Raw genomic sequence first — 24,691 nt, forward strand, 5'->3', positions numbered from 1 at the left:
CTTGTAAAATTTGTAAGCGTGTCAATTGTTTCTTCTTTTACTTTTCTTTTTTCTTTTTTTTTTTCTCTCAACACGGTCGACACACGCGCGACAGAGACCCCTTTTACTCGATCATCCACCGGCTACTTTCGTTTTCCTAAGTGTATACTTCTAATCGAAAGCGACTGCCTGGCCATGTTTCGTACTCGAGAGAAACTCGAGAGTCAAGAGAAACCGATGGAACTCTAGCCTGTATATGTGTGTTGTTCGATCGACAAGCAAAAGTATATTGCCGAATGTGATCGATCGATGCGAAAGTCGAGTAACGGGCCCGTACCTTGGGCAGGTCGCCCCTGTTGCTGTCCTCACTGCTCGTGAACGTGCTAGAGGTGTCTATTCCGGAGTCTTTGGTCGCGCTGTCTTGGCTACCTTGCCGATCGGCCTCCCAAGACCAATCCTCCTGAGGGCCGCCGACATTGGTCCCACCGTGAAATCGCACTGTCTTTTTCCCCCTCCTCTCCGTGAACCTAATGGACACGCCACATACACAGGAGATACGAGAACGTGTGTGTCTGTAGTAACTGTGTGTTCGTCTGCGAGTGTTCTCTTTAACATGAATGTATATATACGGTGTTGTTTGTATAGTGTCCCGTTTACAGTTTCGCACTCTACCATGTGTCTAATGCTTTCGAACTCAGAGACAGAGCTCCTACGCTACGTAACGATCTTTGATCCCGAGTTTGCCAGAGACGGCGAATTCGCGTGACTCGAAATAATTATATTACTGAACAATCTAGGATCCATCGTTTGATCCAATAACACATGAGAATGAAAGAAAAGACACGTTAGAAATTTTGCATCCAGGTATCGCCAGAGACTGGCAATCCCGGGACGACCGACGCGAACAGCGCGAAAGAAACGAGCCAAAAACAAAAACAGAATCGAAATTATAGGATACTCGAGAGATAGAAAATTTCTATGGAGAAACGAACGCACGATCGCCAATTTTACACACGCACCTCCTACTGTCGGAGCGCCACTCGTCGCCACTCCTTCGGAAGCTCCGTCTCACGAGAGTGCTCTCCTCTTTTCGCGGCTCTCGCGGTGGATGATGACCGTTATATTCGATGGTCATCGCGGCCATGTTGTGGTGCCCGTTGTGAGGTCCGTTGTGCCTACGTCCACCGCTGGACATTGATATCGGACCTCCCGTATGGTGGTAGTACCCCTTCCCTACAGTAGATCCAAAACGTTTTCGTTTCCTCTGCTCTCTTTCTCTGCTATCCGATTAACCGTCACATCTTTAACTCTATTCTCTACCATATCATTTATCCCCATTTATCTCTCGTTTACTTCGAAATCCCTTTGTTTCCTTAACTTCCAACCCCTTACTTAATCCTTGGTAAGTTTGCCAGACTCACGAAAATTCTACGTCCTAACACGTCCTATTACAACACCGTCACGTCGTTCATAATCAGAGGCCTAGCGAAAGCTAACCGCATGTCCATATTTTCCACCTATACCTTCCCCTTCTCCACCTAATTTCCTTCCACTCCGGAAAGACGTGTGCATTTTAGTGTATCGCGTTCGTTAAGTATACCTGTCGAATCAAAACCAGCCAAAAGATAGGTGCAGGCTTACCCTTTCGGGGGAAAAGTGTGCGAGGAAAACGGTGCTCGGTCGGACCGGAAGTCATCCGGGAGCCGCACGGCCGCCAGAACGCCGCTGTACACGCTTCGGTGTGTGCAAAGGTGTGTGTTGTATGTGTGTGTACGTATGTGTGCGTGCATGATAGCGATGCCGTTTCTCGAAAAAGCGACCACAATGTTTCCTGCCTGGGGACTTACGTATATTTAGGTGAGACATCGAAAGACAGAATTCCGCACGCTTCAGGCGAATCGTAGACGATGTCTGATTGATTCCCTTGAGAAACAGTCGTTCGATGAACGTATGATTCGATCGTGAAAGGCTGAATCGTCGGAGGGAAACGCTAGCGTGCGAGAATTCACGGACACGGAGTGGAACGTTTCGGAATAATATAGGGGCACACGAGATAAAATCTTCGACGTAGTTGCACAGTATCGCATGTATGGATAGAGAACGTGGGTCTTCGAGACGAACATCGAAGCAACAGAATGTGAGAATGTCGGGAGTATTCTTTGGTGGGCGATTTGTGTACGTGGCGTGAGTGAGGTGTAAACGATAAGATACTTGTATACCTGTGCACGATTCGTAGCCGTCCAAAGTAGAACAAATAAAATCTGTTACAGCTCTGCCGACCGATCGCACTTCCACGTCGAGACATTCGAGAATCCTCTTCTCGTTCACGCGAGTTTTAATCCGTTACGAACTATCGCAAAATTTCTCTGTTGATTCTTTTCGTTAAAGTCTGAAGTTGGAAAAAAGGAGGGCGAACGTTCCGTTACGTTAAATTCGTGAAAAATCAATTTCGAGCAATCGCCGATGATTGAAAGAAACATGACGCCATGTGAGCGCACACGTGTCCCTTGGCAAATCGTTCGCTCGTTTTCGCGCGTCGTTAGGCTAGTCGAAAAAGCCCAATGACGAATTGAACTGTCAAAGAAATAGCTTGATGTTCTACTTAAAAAGAAACGCATCGGTCGAATCGTACAGATCTTCCGAAAATTCTGACGCGATACATTCGCGACCGGTCGGCAGATGACGTACACACACATGCACACGCATACGCAAAGATATACATATAATATATATATATATATTATACATAAAATATATTATATATGTATATAGGTAAATATATATATATGTATGCGTTCGATTCATATATATAGCGGAAAACGAACTGCCTTATTTGCATTTGAGAAAATTAGTAGGTACCGCGAGGAACTGACGATTCATTCTGTCCCCGGGCTTCTCCCTCGAGCTCCTGGAAGTCACCACCATGGACGGCGGTTTATCCCCTAAAAGGCGATCTCTCTTTAAATCACACATGTTGCGTCAGATGCGTAACGGTGCTTCGCTTATCGCTAAACTTAAAAAAAAAAGAACAGAACACGAATAAGAGCGGTCGCGATTATCTCTTCAAATTCGTGACGACGATTCTAGAAATCGTTTCTCTCATTTTGACTCTCCCCTCCCCCCCGCCCCGCTCTCGGAGAATTCAAGTGTGTGTAGATGCATGTTCAAACGAGAGAGTGGATAACAATAGTAATCTCCTCGAAGAGTATCAACTACGTTTTGGTGGTAACGCAGGGATGAATGGTAGTAAATCTCTGAACAATAATTCTGGGTGTCTATACTCTAGATATATAGATCGGTTTCGATGCAAACAGAGAGGGAAAAGAAAAGAAACAAAGATTGGTCACTGCTATGAGAACTGCTCTATATGTATAAACAATCGAACACTGTATAAACTAATGGTAATCGTAATACATTGCAGGCAGAGTCTGGTGTTCTCTCGCTACACGCAAGAAGTAAGTCGTCGTTTTCATTATGATACGGCCCGGCCTCGAGAATTCGATCTGGATCGTTTCTGAAAGGTGGATCCAGCCGGAAGGAAGGGGGTCGACGAGGTCTCGTTCGTCGTGCAAGCTCGGTGCAAATAAGGTAAAGGATCACGCGTCATAAAATTGGCAAATTGGCCATACGATCGCCACGCGAGACGCGCCTGGCGTCGTCTCCTTATATAACCAAACGACGTATCTGTATCTGTATCGGTCCGCGTCCTCGATTTAAATGTGAAACGTACCGAACCTTGATTTTATGATGTAACAAGTTATAAAATGTGAATCTTCGTCTCTTTTTCACGAGTCGCGATTAGTTACCGAGCTGGCAAGTGTACTTGAACTAATTCGACGTCTCGTAGGAACGAAAACGCGCCCCATTTTGCAATACTACGACGGGGGTTGGGAACGTTCAGGGTTGAAAGAGTAGCGATAATCGGTATTCCGCGCAAAAGACGTGCTTTGCATAATCAGCCCCGGCGGCCGCTACAAAGTATTACGCGCGAAAGAAACGTTTCGTACCGTGAAACGAACGAACCAAGCAGAGTGTCAAAGGGTGTTTGAAGAACGTTCGAGATAGGCAAGATAGGCACGCTATGACTATCCATGAACACGATACCTTCTGCTGTGCGATAGTATCGACGATAAATGGAAAACTCGCGACGCAGATGTAAATAGACACAGACAGTCGTTAGTCGAAGCTACGATGACGCGAAGTCTTAATTTAAAAGTTAGATGACGCCGAGTTCATCCCTCCGGATCCATCGGTCCCCGGGTATTCGCGTCCGTATCTGGTTCGCGTTCCACCCACATTGAAAAATCGCTAAACTTAGAACGCAGCACCGTGTGTACTTTATTCCGACGACGAACGAGACCGATGAGGGGGAGGTAGTGGTGAATTCCTCGACACAGAAAACTCAAGATCGACTGATCGGAGACCTCGACGATAATTGCAGCTCCGCAGCCACGAACGTCCTTTCATTTGGCAGCCGTTCGCGACGAAACGTCGCCACATCGCCGTCGCGATATCCGCGTCATATCCTGACCCATAACTCTACTGTATATTAAATATATTAAACGTCGTTTCTCCCCTTCTACGAGAGTTCTCTGTGTCGCCGGTGGATGCGTCGATAACGTCAGCATGGAACACGCGTAGGACGATGGGCGGATAGGGAGGGAAGGTTTTAATCTACGGGAGTTCTCTCCGGGAACGCAGGTTGCTCCTGAAAACGAATTAAAATCTGTTTAATAGAATTTTAGCCATGAACGGGGGAAAACGTGGATGGGTGTCGGGCCGGACGGAAACTGTCAAAGGAGAAAGGTAATCAAAGGCGGAGCAGGCTCGATGAGAGGCCAAAGCGTGGCCGTGACAATTTATCCTTCGCCTCTCCCTTCTCCTCGTCCGCCTGGGATCCGATGGACGTGCAGCAGCTCTCTGCGCCCCTCTGCAAATCCTTCGTTAAAGGGAAACTTGCGAGATGCGAGCGCGCGCGCGTAAACGGACTTACCTCTCGTAACTTCTACAAACTAATTTCACTAGTCACTAATTGTATTGTGTGCATCTACGAATGGGAGCAACAACGCCGTCCGACTGACGCCGGTCACTTTTCCTTTTCTCTCTCGGGTGCGTGCGCGCGCGCGTGACACCACCACACACGCGACACACGAAATCATCGCGAACGAGCCTACACGCTCGTCGCTAATTATCGAGCCAATCCCCTTAATCATCATCTATTCAAATTCAACTCGTCGCGATTCGCCTTCGATTTTTCTTACTATTACATCGCGACAGACCTGTCTTCTGGATCGTGTAATCGACGCATCGATGCTCTTTTTAGTTCTAATTGCACGAAAAATATCCTTTGATCATCGTTGTCTTTCTACGACTCTCCGTTTACCCATTTCTATCAAAGTTTAACCCTAAAATTCATTTTCCTATCGAGGGAAAAATAATTCAACGAATCAGGTCACCGCTTAAATCTTCACGGCGATCGTCAACGTTTGAACAAAAAGATAGCTAAATTCGAAACGCTATACAGAAGTGACAACGACTTTAATAGGCACGATCTCTGCATAACAGCTAGCCCAGCCATCCGCATCAGCGCGTACGCACTAAGCGTATAGCTGTATTACTGTCGGCGCGTCTCACTTGTACATACAATTTCAGAATCTCTCGCGTCGTTCCGCAACGTTCAACTGCTTCAGACAGCCAGCGTTTCCATGAATACTGAGAGCGGATGGACAGCTCAGTAGTAACCAGTCTGATTATCCCGACGTTGTTCCCAACCATTTCGAACTCCACCAATGTGTTTTGTAAGCCTTTAATCTGGCTTCGTTAAGACTGAGCCAGGGATAGTCCGAGAAATTATTGTAACCGGTGTTAAACGGTGATTTTGTGAAAGCTTTTACGAATTACGAATAGCTACGATCTTGTTTGTTTATATGGATACGCTTAAAAAAGACTGGGCCAATTATATCGTGGAAATATTTATAAACGAATTTTCAATTACGTGGCGGCGAATAGGAGGAAATCCCGGAAGAGGATTAGGAGTCACTAAGTTTCTTGGTTCTATCGGTAAACAAAGTAATTTCAATTCCGATAGTCATTTCCGGATGAGGATAATGCGGGGTCACGAACCCGCAGCCTGTAAAGGGAACTCGAATCCGAGTCCCGACCAGTCGACCATCAAATTGCAATGTCTTCGGATTAAATTTCGATGAAACTGCCAGAGGGGGTCGTCTGCGTCCCGACAGCGCAGTTCTTGGGTCCCTAAGGTCGATGCACAAAGAGTCGTTCGGCGTGCTATCGTAAAAGCAGTACCGGTAACGTGAACCAGAGACCTGGCTATAGTTTAACTCATTTAAAAATTGAAAGGAAAAAGGAAGCTGAATAGCAAAGGGGGTGTTAAAAGTTGGAAAACGGTCTGTTGCTTTGTAATTATTTAACGCGTTCTCTGCGAATGATCGAGTTGGTAGCTTCAATTATGCCTATGCTGATATTCTTTTATTTAGTCATAAAGTGACATTAAAATCAACGAAAATATACTGATCATGTTTGCTGCGATCTTCATTCGGTTTGGTTCGAATTTACTCTCGATGTTTCGTATGCAAACGTATTATATATAATGAAAATCGGATTCGCGATTCACGACCTTTGCTTGGCCTGAACATTTGCTTTCACGAAGAGTATCCCTTTGGTATTAATTCTAGCGCGTATTCCGCCAGAATTAATGTCCCTAATAAAACTCGTACAAGATTTAGAAGACGCTCTCCGCGTGATCTTCAAAACCCCGACCTCTTCATCATAATTTCATCAGATCTTCGTGACACAGAGTGTCGAGGAAGAAATGTCACGAGTCTACCGACAAGAGACGCGTTTAATATCAGATTTGCTGAATCTCCGACTACCTAACGCTGACGCTGACGATTTTTTTATGACTCCTCGGGACGAATTAAATATCAATGTAACCTGGCTGCCAGAAGCGAATCCATTAAAAGGTTAACAAACTCTCAACAATCGTTGAAGAAACTCGGAAAAGAAACTGACGCAATTTCGTCGTGTGCAATGTACCTTACGTTTCTCGTTACATTCACTGTCCTATTTTCAACTTCATTATCAACAACGATTGAAGACGGTACCTTCGTAAACTTATAACAAATTCGTGGACCGCTTCCTCAATTTTTGAAGAGACTACAGCTCTATATTCATCGAGAATCCGGTTCCACCGCTGCTCAAATTCTCCACCCCAGCCTCGGGTAAAATCGATCCCGAGTAGCTGGCGACGAGAAGCGTAAACACGGTCACCGTGGAGGATCTATTGAAGCCAAGCATCCAACTATGTGCACGACGTACGAGCATTGACGCGAGCGTGGATCGTGCATGCCCCTGTCGAAAATGCTCGTCCTGAAATGCGGGAACGATATCCCAAAGGGGTTCAGCGAGTGAATGGAACCCTCAAAGAGAAGCGTTGTTTTCGACTGCCCGGTACTTTCTGCTCCTCTTTGCTGCGAAGACTAGTTCTAAAAATAGCAAAGGGGCAGATGTTTGAATTCGCCCACGTGTTGTCCGCGTGACGTCACGCCGACCGTGTGGGCGTAGCGAGCGATGGAAGAGGGTGGCGGTGAGCTGAGTAGGGGATGGAGATGAGGGGGAAAATGCGGAAAAAAGGAACGAGGGATGCGCGAATCGGAAGAGAGGGTGAAAAGAATGGTCGAAATGTACTGGCTACGGAAAAGATACTGTGGAGAAGGTGATGGAAAAGATGGAAAATTTCAAACGGGGTAATATCAAGTACTTCGTGTTCAGAGAACGTAGAGTCGATGGACCAGAGAAAGTGGCTCGAATTTTGAAGTTAAATTTTTCTCACCGAATGACGTTGAAAACAGGTTCTCATCGTTGATAAAATTCCTAAGTTGAAGGAAACATTACTTAACGACGATTCTCAATATTTATTCGGATAAAGTACTATATATCGTTAGTTGATGAGAAAGCAAGGAAAAATTGTCATTGTACCAAAATCAATGTAACTGTCGTAAAAGAAACATTAGGGAAATAGTAGTATGGACTAGAGAAACAGAGACAGAACGGAAAGAACGATCTCTAAGAAAGTATAAAAATAAAAGAACGAAGTAAAGTGTAAAAGGCTGTAAAAGTGGAGTGTATATAAGGTGATACGAAAAAGGTGGAAAGATATAACGGAAAGAGAGGGGAAAACTAGGCGGGGTGTAAGATAGCCAAGAATCAATGCAACGACGAGGGCAGAACCCGAGAATTCCCGCAGGATACCGATCAGGAGTCCACACGTATCCTTGGTCAACTCGATACTCGGGTAGAGGATTGGAAAAATTGGAAGAAAATTCACCAGCAAGGATTTCTTCGCCTGATACTCTCACGAATGGAAAAAACGAGCTTAACCCTCACATTTCCATGGAAGCTCTTCCCACGAGAAATACAGAAGTTAGAGTTTCGTAGCGATCGAAAACTACTTTAAACCCAACGATATATCAAGACTGTCCTTTGAATTTCCAAAAGAATCAGAAAATTCATTTCCATCGTCTCGTCACGCTGTGAAGAATAAATATCAAGCCGCGTAACGTTGAAGAACAGCGTGAAGAGAAAGAAAAAAAGAAGAGAAGAAAAAGAGAAAAAAGAAAGGGGCAGGCGGACAGGTAGCTAGTGTGTGTTAGTAGCCCACGCGAAGCTTTTTTCTCCATCCAATGATGCGCACCTCGATGAATCGGTTCACAGTTCACCGATCCCCGTCACTAATCAACTGTGAGCCACGTATACGCGTATTCTCTTTCCCTCTGGCTGGCGCTTGTCCGCTCTTCGAAACCAGCTCGAATGCGTCGCATAAAAGCGAGCGCCGGTGTCGAGTGTTCTCTCGTGAACACGGAGGAACGCGTGCACTAGAACAGGCCGAACCGGGGGATCTGCACAGCATCGGTAACCTAAATTTACTCATTAGCCAAGGAGGAACCCGGTTACGCTTTCCCCCGCGCGCCTACCGCCTTCACGATAATGCGGTATCGCTTTTCATCTGCCACTCCATTCGAGCCGATCTGCCTGCCACCGAGTAGACCTACTTTCCCATTTCAAATATTTCATTTGCCTCGATATTCTTTTCCCAGTGCTTTCCACTATCCAGTGGACCAACGAAGAACCTCCGCTGTACGCATCATTTTCACCATTAATTCTGTTTCTTATATTTAAAGGATAGAATTACCTTAAGGATTGCGGTAAATTCTACTGTTTGAGTTGAGAACCAACGCAGAATCTCTGCTCTACGCATCATTCCCTTTATCGATCGTTTTCTTCTTTCTTTTGCTTTTTCTTTTATTGGTCTTTAAGAAATAGGATCATCTCGAGGATTTGATAGATCCTGAAAATCGATTGATATCTGTGGTATACGCGATGGAACAGATTGATTGCGACCTCGTACTGGTCCGGAACGAGCCGCTTCTTTCTTAGCTGGCTAGCTGTGGAGCGTTAATCGCTTTGTAAATACGCGTACGTACGTAGAGAGCTTTTTAGACTGCATGAGCATCGGATCGGTCGATTACACTTTCCTTCGACGGCTCGCCTGTAAATATCGCGATACAGGTGCACACATTCTCCGTAAACCAATTATCCACTGACACGGAAAACCTGTGCTCTCCTCGTGCACCGAGTTTCAAGGGCAAAGCTGACCCTACCGATCAGCTCTCGCCCTCTCTAATGTCACTCTCCGTCGCAACCGATTCTCCACACCAGCCTCTGACGGTAATTCGGTGGTGGATTTGACGTTTAACCGCGTCGCTGTTGAATTATACGACTGGCACCGCGGGGACGTGACATCCCGAAAGAGTAACGGCCAATATCGTTGTCAATGAACTTTGCACGTGTCCGAGCGAACTGGCTGATCGAACGTACTTCCACCAGTCAGATTTAGCCGCCACGCCATCAACGATATATACTTCTCGAATCATTAAAGCTTCGTCTGTTTCCGTTTTCAGCTATTACTCGACTATTATTTATAGAAGAAAAACACGATCATTGAGTTTATTGGAAATTGGTTAGGAAAATGTCACCTCCTTCGCGCGTCGTCGTGCTCAATCTTTGTTCAAAGCGTTTCCCTGAGTCGCGACGCGAGTGATATTACGAATCGTTGATTTTCAAGAGACTCCACCGGAAGAAAATTAATTAAACTCGAACTCTGAAATCGTTTATAAATTTACTCGGCTAAAGATCATAGTTGTATTAAGAGGAAAATAACGGTGGAAGAAAATTGTTGTCGCGATAATTGCATACCGGCCACGAGATTAAAGCACGGATCTCGTTCTCGAAGTCGATTAAAGAAAAAACTCGACGTAAAAAAGAAACAACAACAGAAGCAAGAATCGAGCATAGACTCACCCTTCTCGGACTCGTCAGGCTCGTCGCTAGCACACTCGGGTGTGCTTCGCTCTTCCTCGCTGCTGCTGAAGCTTCTCTGAGGCTGAAGACCAACCTGACCACCCATCGGTTGCGGTGGGTGCGCGCTTTGCGTTTGATGCACCGAGTGTTGCTGAGTAGGATGCACAGCGCTTCGTGGTGGGCCCGCTTCTACCGTTGGTTGACCGTATGTCATCGCGAGATCCGTGTTCTGATCCTAAAAAGGTAACGAACGGATCCTCTCAGAGGCAAGAAAAATCGGAAACCATCGAACACCAAGTTGTCACAAGACGACGTCAATTTTCATATTATAACACGATATAATATTCAAGTGAGACAGCGCAGAAGCAGGAGATGGCGATGAGATGAAATGAGATGAAGAAAGGAAGGTGAAAGTGAAAGAAAATAATGCTCCGTCCTGAACGGGATAGATACGCGTTTCTCAATCAGCTGGTAACAGTAGCGAAGCACGAGGAAGTAGTATAGACCAGGATAAAGCAGACATCGAAATTTTTCGGTTCCCCTTCGATAACTTCGTTCCACTGGATCTGTTCGTGCGGCTGGGCTCGTCGAGAACATCCCCTCGAGCACCGCCCACGTAAGAATATCGCTAGCGGTCTGCTCCTACGCGCTCGCAGCTTGTACAGGGTTGTGCATAACTTGTTGAATGTTTAATTTCTCCAAGTTGCTCTCTCTTTCCCTCTTTCGAGCATCTAACGTCATCGTCACGTTCGATCCAGGCTGAACCAATCGCGAGAACGCGGTCCCACTCACTCACCGGGTAGATCGGTCGTTGTCTCTGGTAGTTCTGTTGTTTCATAAGACCGTCGATCTCGCCTCTGTACAGATTCGGGTCATCCTCCGCGTACGCGTCCGGATGCCTTGGCGGTTGTTGCATCTGATGCGGCGAAGCTACGTGGGGCGTCGGTAGACTTCTCGAGTGAGGCGAAACGGACATATCCACTCCGCTATCGCTCGTTGGCAGTCGACGCCCTGGGCCCTGTAATCCCCAGCAGAAAACCGCCATTTTTTCGTGCCGCAATCGGCCCGGTTTCGATTCGTCACGTGTGGGTTGCAGTGGTGGATGCAAACAGTGCGATTTGTTGCGTTCTTGTTTGATCAAATCAGCATGTGGTGAACAATATGCAGTTTCACTGTGTCTTTGGACAATCTATCGTATGTATTGTCATATGTATCATATGTTAGCAACTACTCGCTTTAGAGATTGTCGAAGACGGTTAGTCTGGCGCTATTCAATTTCGGAAGAATTTGCGACGATTTAGACTGCGTATGGTTAGTGAAAGATGTACGATAAAATGTGTCGATACCCAACGACAGCTAGTCATTCGAAACATAATTGCGTTGTCTCAAAAAAGAGAAACATTACTCGTAAATGAACTAGCCACAGAGTAGAAAAGGCAATAGTGGTGTGTTCTGATAACAAGAGTTACGAATTGTTGTGAATTATTTACAAAATTTCCAACAAATATATATCGAATTTTATTTGTCGATTTTTATCAACGTTAAGATGAATTGAATAAGAAGATGGAACATGTCGAACGTCGTATGTCGAATTTCATCTGACAACGTTAAAATAAATTGTTCAAAGACGCAGCAGCAATGATTAGTGACAATGAGCACAGTGACACACGGTGAGATATACCAATTGCATTGCCTTGCTTCGACCGAATTCGCTTAGCCAAGTGTTTTGCAATTGTTGTTGTAGGTTGTTTAGTAGCTTTTTAATTATTTGTTGTTGTTGTACATCCAGAGCAACAGTGCGTGCACGAGCGCTATTTAATGGCCACGGGGAAGCTGATCCCCGCGGTCGAACACTAAATGAATGAAGTAAATCGTACTTGCTCTTGCTGAGAGTACTGTCTTCTGAGCAAACTTCCGCTCCTTAGTAACAATGGTAAATTCTCCTTTTCAGCCGCGCTGTGCGCTCTCTCGAGTTTCGGTCTTTTATCCTGAGTTTGGTCCACGAGTCCCGGAGGACCACCCACCTGCATGTCCTGCATCCGTCGCAGCATCGCGTTGTCCCCGGCTGCTAGGCCCGCCTTCGTTATCCATTGTCCGGTCTTCGACAGCAATTCTTGCTTCTTGCGACAGAGAATGCACACCCATATTACCTGCAATCAAACCGCATTACACAATCTCTGCATCGAGATCAAGCGAGTTAATATTCCGACATCTAGAAGTTTGCACGGGCAAGCGTCAGGTAATTTACAAAACCGTTATCTTCTTATGAAAGTTTTCGAATCGTAGATGTTGGAATTGCCGAGGTTTGGCTGGAGATAATTTTCGTACTATCGTTCTTTTCCTCCTCTTCGCTGTTAAAGTATCATCGAGACGCTAAATGTTTAAAAGCATCGGAGTTTTAAAAGTTCCAGAGTCTTCTAAAATCCTAACGTTTCTTTTTCGATCCCATCGAGCGTTCGATCGCGGTGTGTAACTAAAATAATCCACGGCGGCGCGAAAGGGAGATAGCTCTAGCAAGAGCGAGGAGAGGGAAAGAGTCCTGAAACTGATCGATCCAGGTCACCGCTTGTAGCGAGGATATTAATAGGAAATTATCTATAGGAAGTCGACCAGTTACGATGCTAATTGAAACGTGTAAGCGGGTGGTGCGAGCTTTCAATTTGCAACCCTTGAAAAACGCGCGCTCGTCCATCGCTCGAACAACGAAATAGATTCGCGGTGACACCCTTTCGCGCTCGCGGAGTATTTGTCGAGAGACGCTGTCAAAAGATGGCGAGAATAGCGTTAAAAATACACGATGCCCAGAGGGGGCAAGTGGAGAGGGCCCAGTTGCAGCGAGAAGCCAGACTACAGGCGATATATTCGCTGGCAGTTTTCGCGGCAAACTGGAAAACTCGACGATCTTCGCGCAGCCGGAGGAGAAATTATTGTAAAATCCCCTTTAACGAAGTCTCCGACTTCATCGCCTCGGGCGAAATTCTTATGCAAATCCGACGAAGCTTCGAGTAACGTTAAATTAAATCAAGCGGATCCGACGCCGATGGAGGACAGCGTATAGCGACTTTCTGCAAATATCCAGGTTTCTAGAGAATCTCTAGATTCTAGAGGAACCTGGGCTCGGCACGATTATCGAAACGTCTTGGGCCAACGTTGAAAAAACGTTCCACGATTCAATAACGACGAAAACACGTAGCAGGAAACAATGTACACCGTTCTTCGTACTCTTCTTCCTTTACGAAGTAATTGGAGCGGCGAATCTTTAGAAACGCGAAAGTACGCGTGAAGGAATCGGCGAAAGGAAAAGGGAAATCGAGCGGTTCTTCGTAGACGAAAAGCACATTCTTCGCCTGGCGACCATTCACTGCCTTGTACAATGAACGAAAGGCTAATAATTAGCGGGCTAGCGCGACGTTGGCGGCGGTAGCGAAGCGTTTTGAAGGATGAATAGGCGGGCAGAATACTCCATCAAGATAAAGCGTGATGGATGGACCATTTAGAAGCAAACCGTAAAACAATGCCCATGCCGGTTCCCATCGATAACACTTTCCATGCCCATTCACGCGTATTATTGTACCAACTATAATGGCGTGAACAACGTGCCGCAAGGACACGGGGCTGCTCCCTTGAATTACGACCGCTTCGATGCCGTAAAATCCGCGGGATTAAAATACGCACTCGAGCTTTTGATCGATCGAATAATTTAACATCTACGATCCTCGAGTGACGTTCGGTACAATTGACAGACTAAAAATCGTAGTGTAAGTCGGTGTAAGTCAAAGTTCTTAGAATTTGCATTTAATCGCGTATCTTGACCCTTGGCCCTCGCGATTAATTCTATTATAATTTTATTCTTTTCTACAATACTAATTTCGTGATTTGAAAAAATATAACGAACTTTTTACAACAATAAATACGGAATACTGTTTTGTGGAAAACAACGGTCAGCTAACTTTATATATTCATGGAGTATTTCTACTCATTCTTCGACCAAGCACTTGCACATCGTTAATTATTATCATACCACTCGCTCGATAAATAGAACTTGATGAAAATGAGTTCGATTAAGATAAAGAGAAGGGATAGCAGGAATTATGCTGGATGTAATTCTCGTACAATCTTCTTGTTCAATCCGTAATCAGCCTTGAAAGTTTGTACGTATTATCATTAGCATTATTGCGTGTATGTATCATCGAGTATTATTATACTTGATCGAAATAGAATTTGACGAAAATGAGTTCGATTAATAATTCCTTTCGGTATTCTTTTTTCGCTAGGAAAAATGGAATTAGACAGAGAACGGTCCAGAGACGCCAGTTCAGACGTGAATATCGCGATATACGGTCGGCCACGCACAGCGTTTGCATAATTATTGTTGTCCATTATCGTTGTTCGATGAATCCAATGCAGATTCGCGAGCGCATATTCCGCTAATCCGCGAGCCGAGGACGCTGCTGCAAATGAAAACGTGTTTGGCCGTGTTAGGCGACGCGAGTCAGCTACGATTGCACCTCGTACGGAAACGGTCTAGCTGTTTTTCTCGTCAAGAGGCAATCAAGCCATTGAGAGCTTTGGCACGAAATCTTGAACAATGTTTTTTAAAAAAGAATCCCTCGATCGTATTTCTTCTTCGTATTCTTTCTCAATTTCTACGAGCGTTTAACATTTAATATTACGGAGTTAACGATAAAACATCCCTGAATTAATTTCTAAAAATATCGACACGTCGATAAAAAGCAACTTCTTGAAACGACGTAGTAACTGTCACCGGATTGCATCACTGAAACTCCAATCACCGTTTGATCTATTTCTATTCCACGATTTATATCAACGTTCTCTGTTATTATCGTGTTGAATCAATTGCGTAACGAGATAGTGAGCGCATATTCGGCTCCCGTATTGTATAAACAGATAGGCCGAGAACAGAAAGGGTGGCGATTTTCGCGAGGTCGAATCGTGAGTTTTGCACGGGATAACATAATTGCATCGCAGTCGGCGTCGCATTACGTAAAAACGGTTAATGACGGCCTTAACAGGCCGAGAGCCTGTTACGTAAATAATACTTTAACGTGTCCTTTATCCGACTGCAGGGGTTGACGTTCGAAAATTCTTCCCCGGCGCGCATACGAAAGAGGATAGAATAAATTCTGCGATCTTGCGGAAAAACGGATGCGTCTCTCTCTAAAAAAAAAAGGAAGAAAAGAAAGAAAAAAAGGAAAGAGAAGAAGAAAAAAGGTTGAAGCGTCGTTCAGGTTTGACGAAGTAGAAAAAACGAAGAAGTCTTTACGAATGGATGACACGATGAAGTGGAGGATTCGGTGCGCGGAACACAATTTACCCGATCTCTTTAGCAACGGACGATATTTCGTCCCTCCGTCAGACCAGGCGTCCCAGTTTTTAAAAGCGAGCCGGTAAACGTGAATTTATTTTTACCTTCTTGCTGGCGCTGCTTAATAAGTGAACAGTTTCCGATGAAAGGAGCGTTCCCTTTGTCGAAAACGCTTTCCAGAGCTGCCGAGCGGTGAACGTAATTATTTCATCGTTGCAACGTGATTTTCGGTGCACAGAGTAACATAGGGTGCAGTATAAAGTGGGTTAAAAATATCCGTCACTTACACACCGAGTGGGACGGGTCCGCGCGATTCGAGAAGCTGCATCGTTCGATCGCGAGATTACAGACGACGGGAATCAGGGACGTCGACGCATCGAGTCGCGACGACGTCCTTTAACATAAGAGAACTTAACTGAGAAACGAACCCCTGGAGTACGGGTTTCCAGGAAAATGTACGATTCCACATGGTTTTCGAGCGTGTCCGTGTACGAGTCGTCGGTCGACCCGTTCGTCCAGATAGAGGCGTGCGTGCATCCGCGAAAGGGAGGCAGCTTTTTTTTTATTCTCGAGATGCTTGCAACGCCGACCGAACCTCGCTGCAGACTGGCGGCCCGGCCGTAGAACAGAGAGTGCACCGAACAAGAAAGGAAAGAGAAAGGGTGCACGAGCGAAAAAAAGCAAGCAAGAGAGAAAGATGGTGTCGAGGGACTGTGCAGGAACGGAGAGGAGAGCGAGAAACGAAGAAACAAAGATAGGCGGCGGCAGGGGAAGGGGTAGGTGAAGAGCACTTCGTCGAGTTGCCTAGGTAGCAATATGTCAAGAGCTCAACCCCTTTCCACCACTCTCTCGCTCATCCCTGTGCGGGCGTCCTTTTCGCCCAACCACCGAACATTCCGTACGTACGTACGTACGTACGTACGTGTGCGCTATTTTCCGCAGCCTAAAAAGAGAAAAACGTTGTTGTTGGTAGTGGTAAAGAGAAAGAGAAGGACCGAGAGAGAGAGAATCGACGTAGGGGAATGAGATGGCCCTCGAGGCGTCTCACCCCTCTGCCCGTCGTTACACCCGCCTAGGTTGGGTGGTGTTCGGTGGTGGTGGACCAAAGGAACGAGAACACGACGTTGCGTGTTTGGCCGTAACGTAAATGATCATTAGTTTGCCGGCTCGAGGCGAGTTGTCGGTGATTTGCATTAATTAATTAGAGGCCAATTAATTCAGATTACTTTATCACGGGCCCTGTGTACGCAGGCAGTATGTCAACCGCGCTCAGGCGACGCCGGCCGAGACAAGACAATGACGACGACGACGATACAGAGAGACATCGACGTGGACGTTGACGTCCCGTTGCCTCGAGTACAGCAGCCGGCGATCGATACGCTCGTTCAAGCCAGTCCGATAACTCGCCACGCCGACAATAACGCTCGGTGCCCGCGTTCGTAACGCTCGCGACGAATTATCCTTTCAATTCGTCGATTGGACGTTCGAGTCGATCACGGGACTTACGCTTTCATTCCCGTCTCCGAACGATTGTCTAGATTTGTATGGACATTCGTCTGTCGATCGTTACCAAAACTCTTCCTTCGTCCAGATGTTTAAGGGAATAACGGGCGACAAGAAGGGATGAAAGAACGTTTGAGATTGCACTTGTACTGGTGGAGGAAGGGAAGAGGTCGCTTCATGGTGTCGATGGAAACCCTCGGTAAGTTTCCCCGAGGCAAACGACGATCGCGGCGCCAAGTAGCTGTCGAGCTCTTTCATTTCTAACGAGATGTACGCGAATCGTCGAGCGTAAGAGGACTTTTGCAACGGCAAAGAATCTTCGCGTCTAAAGCAGCGACCATTGAATGCCGGAAGTGCGAGAATATTTCGAAGAAAGAGGAAGGAGACGAAGAAAAGGTTGAAGTAGGAGCAAGATAGTGGACAAGAGTTTCAGTTTGCAGATAATAAAGTCCGCTGGTCGAGTGGCATCAGTGCTCAGACAATCCTTCAACCCAAACTAGCGACGATACCGTTCCACAGACACGTCGTATCGCGGCGCATCCTTTTGAAGTTTAGCCTGAAATCGCGCTTAGGTATAATACCAAGGATCGATCGGCCAAACGAAAGATCTCTCTGTCTCGCGGCTTCCACATAATTTCTCCAGATTATGGTAATTCGCTCTCGTCTCAAAACGGAATAATCGAGGGCAACGTCGTCCCACGGTTAAGGAAAGGTCGACGTAATTACAAGATTTATGCAAACGCTGAATTGGCCCTGGCCAAACGGGAAAGAAACGATTCTCGGGACGACTAACGAGGCAATCGCCGATGTGTCTGATTACGTACAAAAGAAGTTTGTGGGCGTTGCACACCTACGTAAACAGCTAATTAGTATGCAGAGACTAGACGATCGAGGTCCTCACCCTCCTCTCTTCTTCTATTCAGAGTACACTTTATGTCTCTCTGAACAACTTCGGCCTTTCCGCTTCCTCGATTTTTCGGCAAACGGGGGCCACCATCGCGTGCATTAGCGTCACGAGCTCTGGAACTTTGCGGCCCCGAACTTTTCAGCTGTCCTACATACACACGCCACGAGACTCCAATTGCCTGACTCGACCACGAGGAAGAAGCTCGTGGAGGAACGACAGATGCCTTGACGGAGCCCGCAAATACGAGAAACTTGCGGAACTTTCAATTACCAGCGGCTTATTTTACGTGAAACGGTAGCCGTGCACTCGTAATGAGAATCACGCGAGCGCGCGTTTAATCATTTTCGGGGAAGGGTATCCAGTTTTTCCTGACCAAACTCCAAATACGACAGCCACGAATTACGTGTAGTCCAAAGAAACTTCAACGACAGTCCCAAGTTTAATTCCAACCTGTAAGATGAAGAACGGCTTAACGCGAACAGATAATTAGAGAAATGTCATAGTTAGACCAAATTAATTGTTAAATTTACAAGTGGTTTCGAGTTATGAGAAAATTGAAATTGTGCGGACGATTTTTGAACAGCTGTAGAGAGGAAGTCGTGTAGGGGAGGATCGATTCTGTGGAACGGGGGCTGTGGAATGCTGTATTGGAACGAAGGATACTTCCTCGGACAGCGTTCGATTAGAATTACCGTCAGTCCCTACCGCTCTGACATAAATACCAGAGATACACGCGTGCACTCGGCCGAACACGAGCGCACAATGGATCGACAGAGAACCTTGGAACCAGTCGCCACGTCCCACGGACCGTTGCAGCTATTCACCTCCGCGTGCCTGCCAGCTTTCTGGACCTTCAGTAATCTCGGAACGACCCGGTCATTAATCGAAAATCGCCATAATTCGATGAGCCCCGCGAACTATGCAACCTGGGTTGCATCGGTGACGCGAACAATGCCGAAAGGTTTAGGGACATTGTCTGGTCGCGCGAGTGGAAACGATAATAGTTGGAATTCTAAGTATTGATGTTCCACAGAACATAATTATTCTGAAATTTTTCTAGTACTTAAATCGTAAATCTCGATAGTATCGTTTTGATTAATCCTAGCAGTTCTCGAAGCTGACCTCGAAAGAGTCTCCAGACATAATTGCACGATGATTTACTAAGTAAACATTAACGAAGCTCAAATAAAATGAATATTAATAAAACGACAAGCGACAAGTTGTAGGATACAAACTTCTGCAGAAACAGTTTCCATAGTCTTAGAGTTTCGTGTCGAATAAAGTGGCTAGCTGATTTGTAGTTTGTGAAACTCGCTTGTTTTATTACCAAACTTGTTACTGAAAATCTATTTAACATCTGTAGCTCCGAAAATTTCCCTAATAGCATTAATGGCTCTGATACGTACGTGCCAAGCATTCGTATCTCAATCTGAGAAGAGAAATGCTCAGGATTTCGCTGCTTCGATAGCTGGCCAAATAAGATCTCGACCAGTTACCGAAGCACTACTGTACTCTACGCAGTTTGCCCTCTCAACTGCTATATCATATATCGTGGACTTTGTATCGTTTCAATTAACGGGAGCCTTCCCGATGAACGTTCAATCCGCGTTAATTTCATTAAGAGAAATGCAACTGCCTCGGCCGTGCGATACGTTTCAAGCCGTCTCCTTGGTCACCCTTCCGCCTACGCGTGTGCGGCCAGCTTCAAAGCCACTCCTTCCCCTCGATGAACGGGAGGCACCGCCACGCCAAATACACCGCGACCGCGTCGAAACGAAGAACAACGTAAATTTACCGGTCACCTTGTATTCCATTCCCTATCCGTTCTCTCCTCGAGCCCCTCCAACCCTGTCCGCGTCGGTCGGTGTGTCCCCATCATGGACTCTGTAACCCTCCCTACGAAACTTAGATCAATATGTTGCGTCACGTTTCGCCCCCCTGCACGCCGCCCGACATCCATCCACCCACACCTTCGTCCACCCCGCACTTCATTCCTGACCCCAGCCCTCTACCCCTGGAACGTGACGTCACACAGGGACGCGCCCCATTCATAGGCTCTCTCACGCAGAGAGACGAAACCACAACGAGTACAGAGATCGGCGAGGAGAGAAAAGAAGAAAGAAAGAAAGAAAGAAAGACGAGGAAGGGGGGAAGGTGTGTATATGCGTGCTAGGTTTGATCGCACGTAATGGTGTAGTAGCAGAAAGACGAAAAGGCTCGGGGAAAAAAAACACTGAAAAAGGAAAGAGAAGAAAAGGGATTCGTTCGGACCCTGAGAACCGACGAATCGAAGAACCCCGTTTGGTGAAAAAGCCCGGGCTCGTGTAATTGAACGAACCTCGCGTACCGTGGCTCTGGCTCTTTCTCTTTCTCTCTTTACAGCAATGAAGAAACGTACGAGCGTTCCGTTCTAGCGGATCGATGATGTCGTAACGCGCGCCGTGACGTTTATCATCGTGCTTGCGTGTGGCCCTGGTGCTCATGTGGGAGTACGTGTTCGCTGGACGAACCATTGGCACGCGCGTACACGCCACCTCCTCGGTCTATCATATATTTTCGGCTGTATTAAGCGAGGTTTCGCTATAACGGGGATGGATGTTCGGAGAGGAACACGAGTCTCTCAGAGAACGATCAATGAATCTCTTCGAATCTGCAGCAAGGTGCACAACTAAGAAACTAACTGGCAGCTATGATGATACTTTTGCGAAAGTTTCAAAGACAAAGGCGTCGAATCGAAGATTAAATATTTTCGAAAGTATCGTAAATTGTTGTTGCGTTCTTGATGGAATACGTGGCCAGGGAGGGAACCGGGCGCGCAAGGCTCACTTTAACCGACTGCATAGCCAGCCTCCGTTTCTTAAGCCGCGTTAGTGTACGATGAAAACCAATAAACTTACAGGAAGTTGTAAGCCGAAGTTCCGCGCGTCTGCCTCTATTATTGTACCTCGCCGGGTGAAATGCGCGCGCGTGTATTCTCTGTACGTGCGTAAAGCCCTGGTTGTCGCTCTTATTTCTCCGCTGCCGGATGCGCCGCTTTCAAAAACGAAGTTAAATTACCCTTTATGCCGCGGACCTCCTGAATACAAGCGAATAACTGCCGCAACCTCGAAGAATCGCTCGCTAAACTATCGTGTCGTTAATCGAGTTACGCGATCTATTCGAGGATTTCTCTTCGAATCGTTTTAAATCATCGACGTTACTTTACCAAACAGCTGGCGGTAAGACTATATTTGATCCGGTAAGCGACAAATAAATAAAAAATCAAATTTGCCAAATTACAAACTTATCATCGGCATTACTCGGCATTAAATATAAAAAAATATAGAAATTTAAATATGGAAAAAGTAACGTTCCAAGGAACTTTCAATCGCAAATAAAATCACAACGATCGATGATAAAATCCAACTTTCGACGATAAATGTTCAATGACAATAATGATAATACGATCTGTCCATAATCACTCGATTGTTAAATATCGCCTCGAAATGGGGATGCATGACGAAGGGCGTGTCGTGTTCAAAGGCGAGAGACGAGAAATAAAAAGCTAGGTTGCAGGCAAGTCCGTAGGCACTATTTCATTCCCATTGATGAAAATCCTATCAAAATTGTGCGATCTGACCGGAGAAATACCAGCGTTCATAGATAGGAAACATATTCGCTAGCTGGCTATTTAACGATGGCATTACGCCCACATACGTTACACACGCGCACGTCCACAATAACGGTTAATTGGTGTAGCATGGAGAAGGGTGGGCGGTAAGGGGGACAACAGTGCCGCTATAGGTCAATTATTTCCACGTATTTCAAACGTGCGCGACGATACGCGGCCAGTTATCGTCTTTTACGATAGGGCTGCTCTTAATTGTTTCCAGGAAGGTGACATTTCTAGCGCTGATCGCTTCTGCACTTTTAACACCAAAGCCAAACCATCGGTGGCGGTAATCGTGGCCGCCCCGACGACGACGACAACGACAAGGCTCGTGTTTCGAAATCTCTTCGCTTAGGAAATAAATGGACTGCCTTGAAGACGCGATAAATCACAGCGGCGCGGATCCAATTTTCCGCGAACGCAGGGAACTGGAACTGCGTGAAATCGCTGGAATCTTCGATAACGCGCGAACGAGACCTTCTTCCGCCATTAACCGCCTCTCACGCTACCATTCCATTTGACGTCGATCTAATTTTTCAACGGTTCTTATCTCTCCTCCTACGATTCGTCTCAATTTTTATTAAATAAAAATTGTACGCCTCTATGTGTTCGTCTAATTACATATACAACGACTCATGAAAACGTTTGAACGTTTGTCATGGAAAATTAATATATTGCATAAAACACATTGAAATGCCAAAATGTGTACAGAAGAGACATTAGCATACAGTATATTAGCATACACTTTAAGCGTATAATAAATGTTAATAATGATCTCGCCGAATAAGCCTTTATATAGAGCGTTCAAAAATTTCCAGGCTGGGAATGAAAAGAGAAAAGTACCACCAGAATTTATGGTTCAATTTTCCTAGTCGACCAGAGATTCTCGTCGCCATTCTATTTAGGATAGCGAGATTGTGCAACGCGCGAATATAGTGCAACGAAACGTACAGCGACAGGCCAGAGATAATACCTCGAAGGAGTCGGCAATCGTAGCCTCGTTTCCGTTCTCCCGAGTGCACAGATTCGCGCCCAAGATCCCATTGATCAGAGTTATCAGCGAGGGCCGAGCGAGTGACTGTGGCTTTCGGGCTAGTTTCCACCCTATCGATTCGTGCGACAGATCTCATTGCTTATCGATCTGTGATGCTTTTCATTTCATCTTCAAGTTCAATATTTTTCTCGAATTTAAACAAATCTTTCATTCGCTTCTAACGATCTGTACAACAGAATTTGATCTGTATTCTCCGATAAGGTTGAACGATTCATTTACGGCAATTAAGAGGATAGAAATTCAAATATTTCCGCATGGGGGTAAATTTATTTGAATCTTCGGGTGGCGTGAAAAGAACGAGCCTTGGAACGTCACGAGAGGCAAGGCGTTTCCGGTGCTCGCGTACCGAATGCACCGTCACAGAGGATTTCCTTTGATCCCTTCATTTAGGTAATGAATCTTTTTTGGTCGCGAGCCTGACCGGTCTGGCGACAAATAAGACTCGTGATCCCTCAAAGCATAGATGTTCACTAAATTTAAGTGGCTTCTGTAATTAAAAGAAAAATAGCGGATTATCTAGCCACCCTCTACCGAAAGCGCGCATTCTCTCGCCAAAATCATTCCAAAACTCTCTACGAGTAACCAACGAAACTTTCAATTCAAAAATACTATTCTCGATGCTTCTAAAGATATTTGAAGCTATGAAAGACAGCGAGGAGCGACGATTTCTTCGTGATTGCACAATGTTGAAACCAAACTCGCAACCGGTGAAAAGAAATATTTTCGAGAGCTTGAAGTGCAGCTAGTGATAGAAGACAATCATTGTCGGACATTGTATTTATATAAGTTTCAAAGGGCAGTGGATGAAATACAAAAAGTTAACGTCAATCAATGTTGAGACCAATCTCTCTACCAGTGAAATGAAATAAACTAGAAAACATCGGATATTGCATATATGCAAGGTACGACAGTAGATCGAATAATAGAAAAGTTAAAGTAACTAATTGATCGATATTTATCGTTACCAAACTACACTAACCAGTGGAGTGAAATAAGTGAAATAAATTCAAAAGCCTAAAGCACAGCTAATACCGATAATAGATAACCGTGATGAAAAATTATATCGATACAAGATTCGAGAAATCAGTGGATGGAATACAGAGTATGAAGATAGTCGATCGGTCGATTGACTCTAAACTCGCTATCGGTGGAAAGAAATAGATTCGAAAGTCTAAAAAATAGCCAGCGATAGGAGACAATCGGTAAATCAGACATTGCATTCGGATAAGGTTCGACGACAGTAGATCGAACAGAGAAAAGTTAACGTAGCTAATAAGTCAGCCGGGACCCCACCCCGGCGTGTTCGAACGTAGAACGCGAGCGAGTAAGAAAAACAGAGGGAATTAGAGCGCGCGAGAGCTCGAGGAGAACTCGATTCCTTCGGACAATATATCTTGCCGCTTCTTTTCCGATTTCGCCCCTACCTTGTTCGACCGTAGAGTGACCTTTCCGCCGCAGCGTGCGCAGCACCGGATGCTGCAGTAGTTGCAGATGTGGCCGACGCCGTCGGCGAACTTGGTTTTCAGGCATATGTGACACGTGGCGTGCAACTCCACTCCCGCCTTCTTGTGTTTCTCCGAACAGGCCCGTATCCTTTCCTCGAGGATCGTCACCTCGTCCTGCTTCCGTCTGTAAAGTATAATATAAGAAACGTATTATTCCCCCGTGAGCAAAACGAATAGGGGGAGAAGGAATCTATTTTATAAACATTGAAAATGTCAGATGGAACTCAAGATAATTCCGGTAACGTTAGAACGCAAGATGTTTCCTCTCCTTTTGATTACGACAAAATCGGTTACGACATATCTCGCTACTTTGGATCGATTTGAAAGAAAGATGCAAAAAGAAACGCAATTTCATCACGTCTCTCGAAGACTAACGCGATATCACGAA

General features: G+C 45.7%; 1 protein-coding gene across 8 annotated transcripts in view; it reads right to left on the minus strand.

Annotated features, from left to right (window-relative positions):
• Window positions 1-24,691, minus strand: part of Rim (Rab3 interacting molecule) — a 69,987-nt gene that overhangs the window by 37,949 nt on the left and 7,347 nt on the right. For 4 of the 8 annotated variants that reach the window (XM_076618532.1, XM_076618530.1, XM_033347226.2 and 1 more), the window contains exons 2-7: window positions 24,223-24,427; window positions 12,237-12,509; window positions 11,156-11,377; window positions 10,360-10,594; window positions 999-1,212; window positions 317-506 (exon numbers count right to left, since the gene is read on the minus strand). In XM_076618532.1, coding sequence (XP_076474647.1) covers window positions 317-506; window positions 999-1,212; window positions 10,360-10,594; window positions 11,156-11,377; window positions 12,237-12,509; window positions 24,223-24,427 — 1,339 coding nt within the window. Of the gene's footprint in view, window positions 1-316; window positions 507-998; window positions 1,213-2,838; window positions 2,922-10,359; window positions 10,595-11,155; window positions 11,378-12,236; window positions 12,510-24,222; window positions 24,428-24,691 lie in introns of all 8 variants that reach the window. The other 4 variants (XM_076618533.1, XM_076618535.1, XM_076618534.1 and 1 more) reach the window with 4 other exon arrangements.

This window comes from Bombus vancouverensis, chromosome 5 (assembly GCF_051014615.1).
Source record: "Bombus vancouverensis nearcticus chromosome 5, iyBomVanc1_principal, whole genome shotgun sequence".
Lineage (NCBI taxonomy): Eukaryota > Metazoa > Arthropoda > Insecta > Hymenoptera > Apidae > Bombus > Bombus vancouverensis.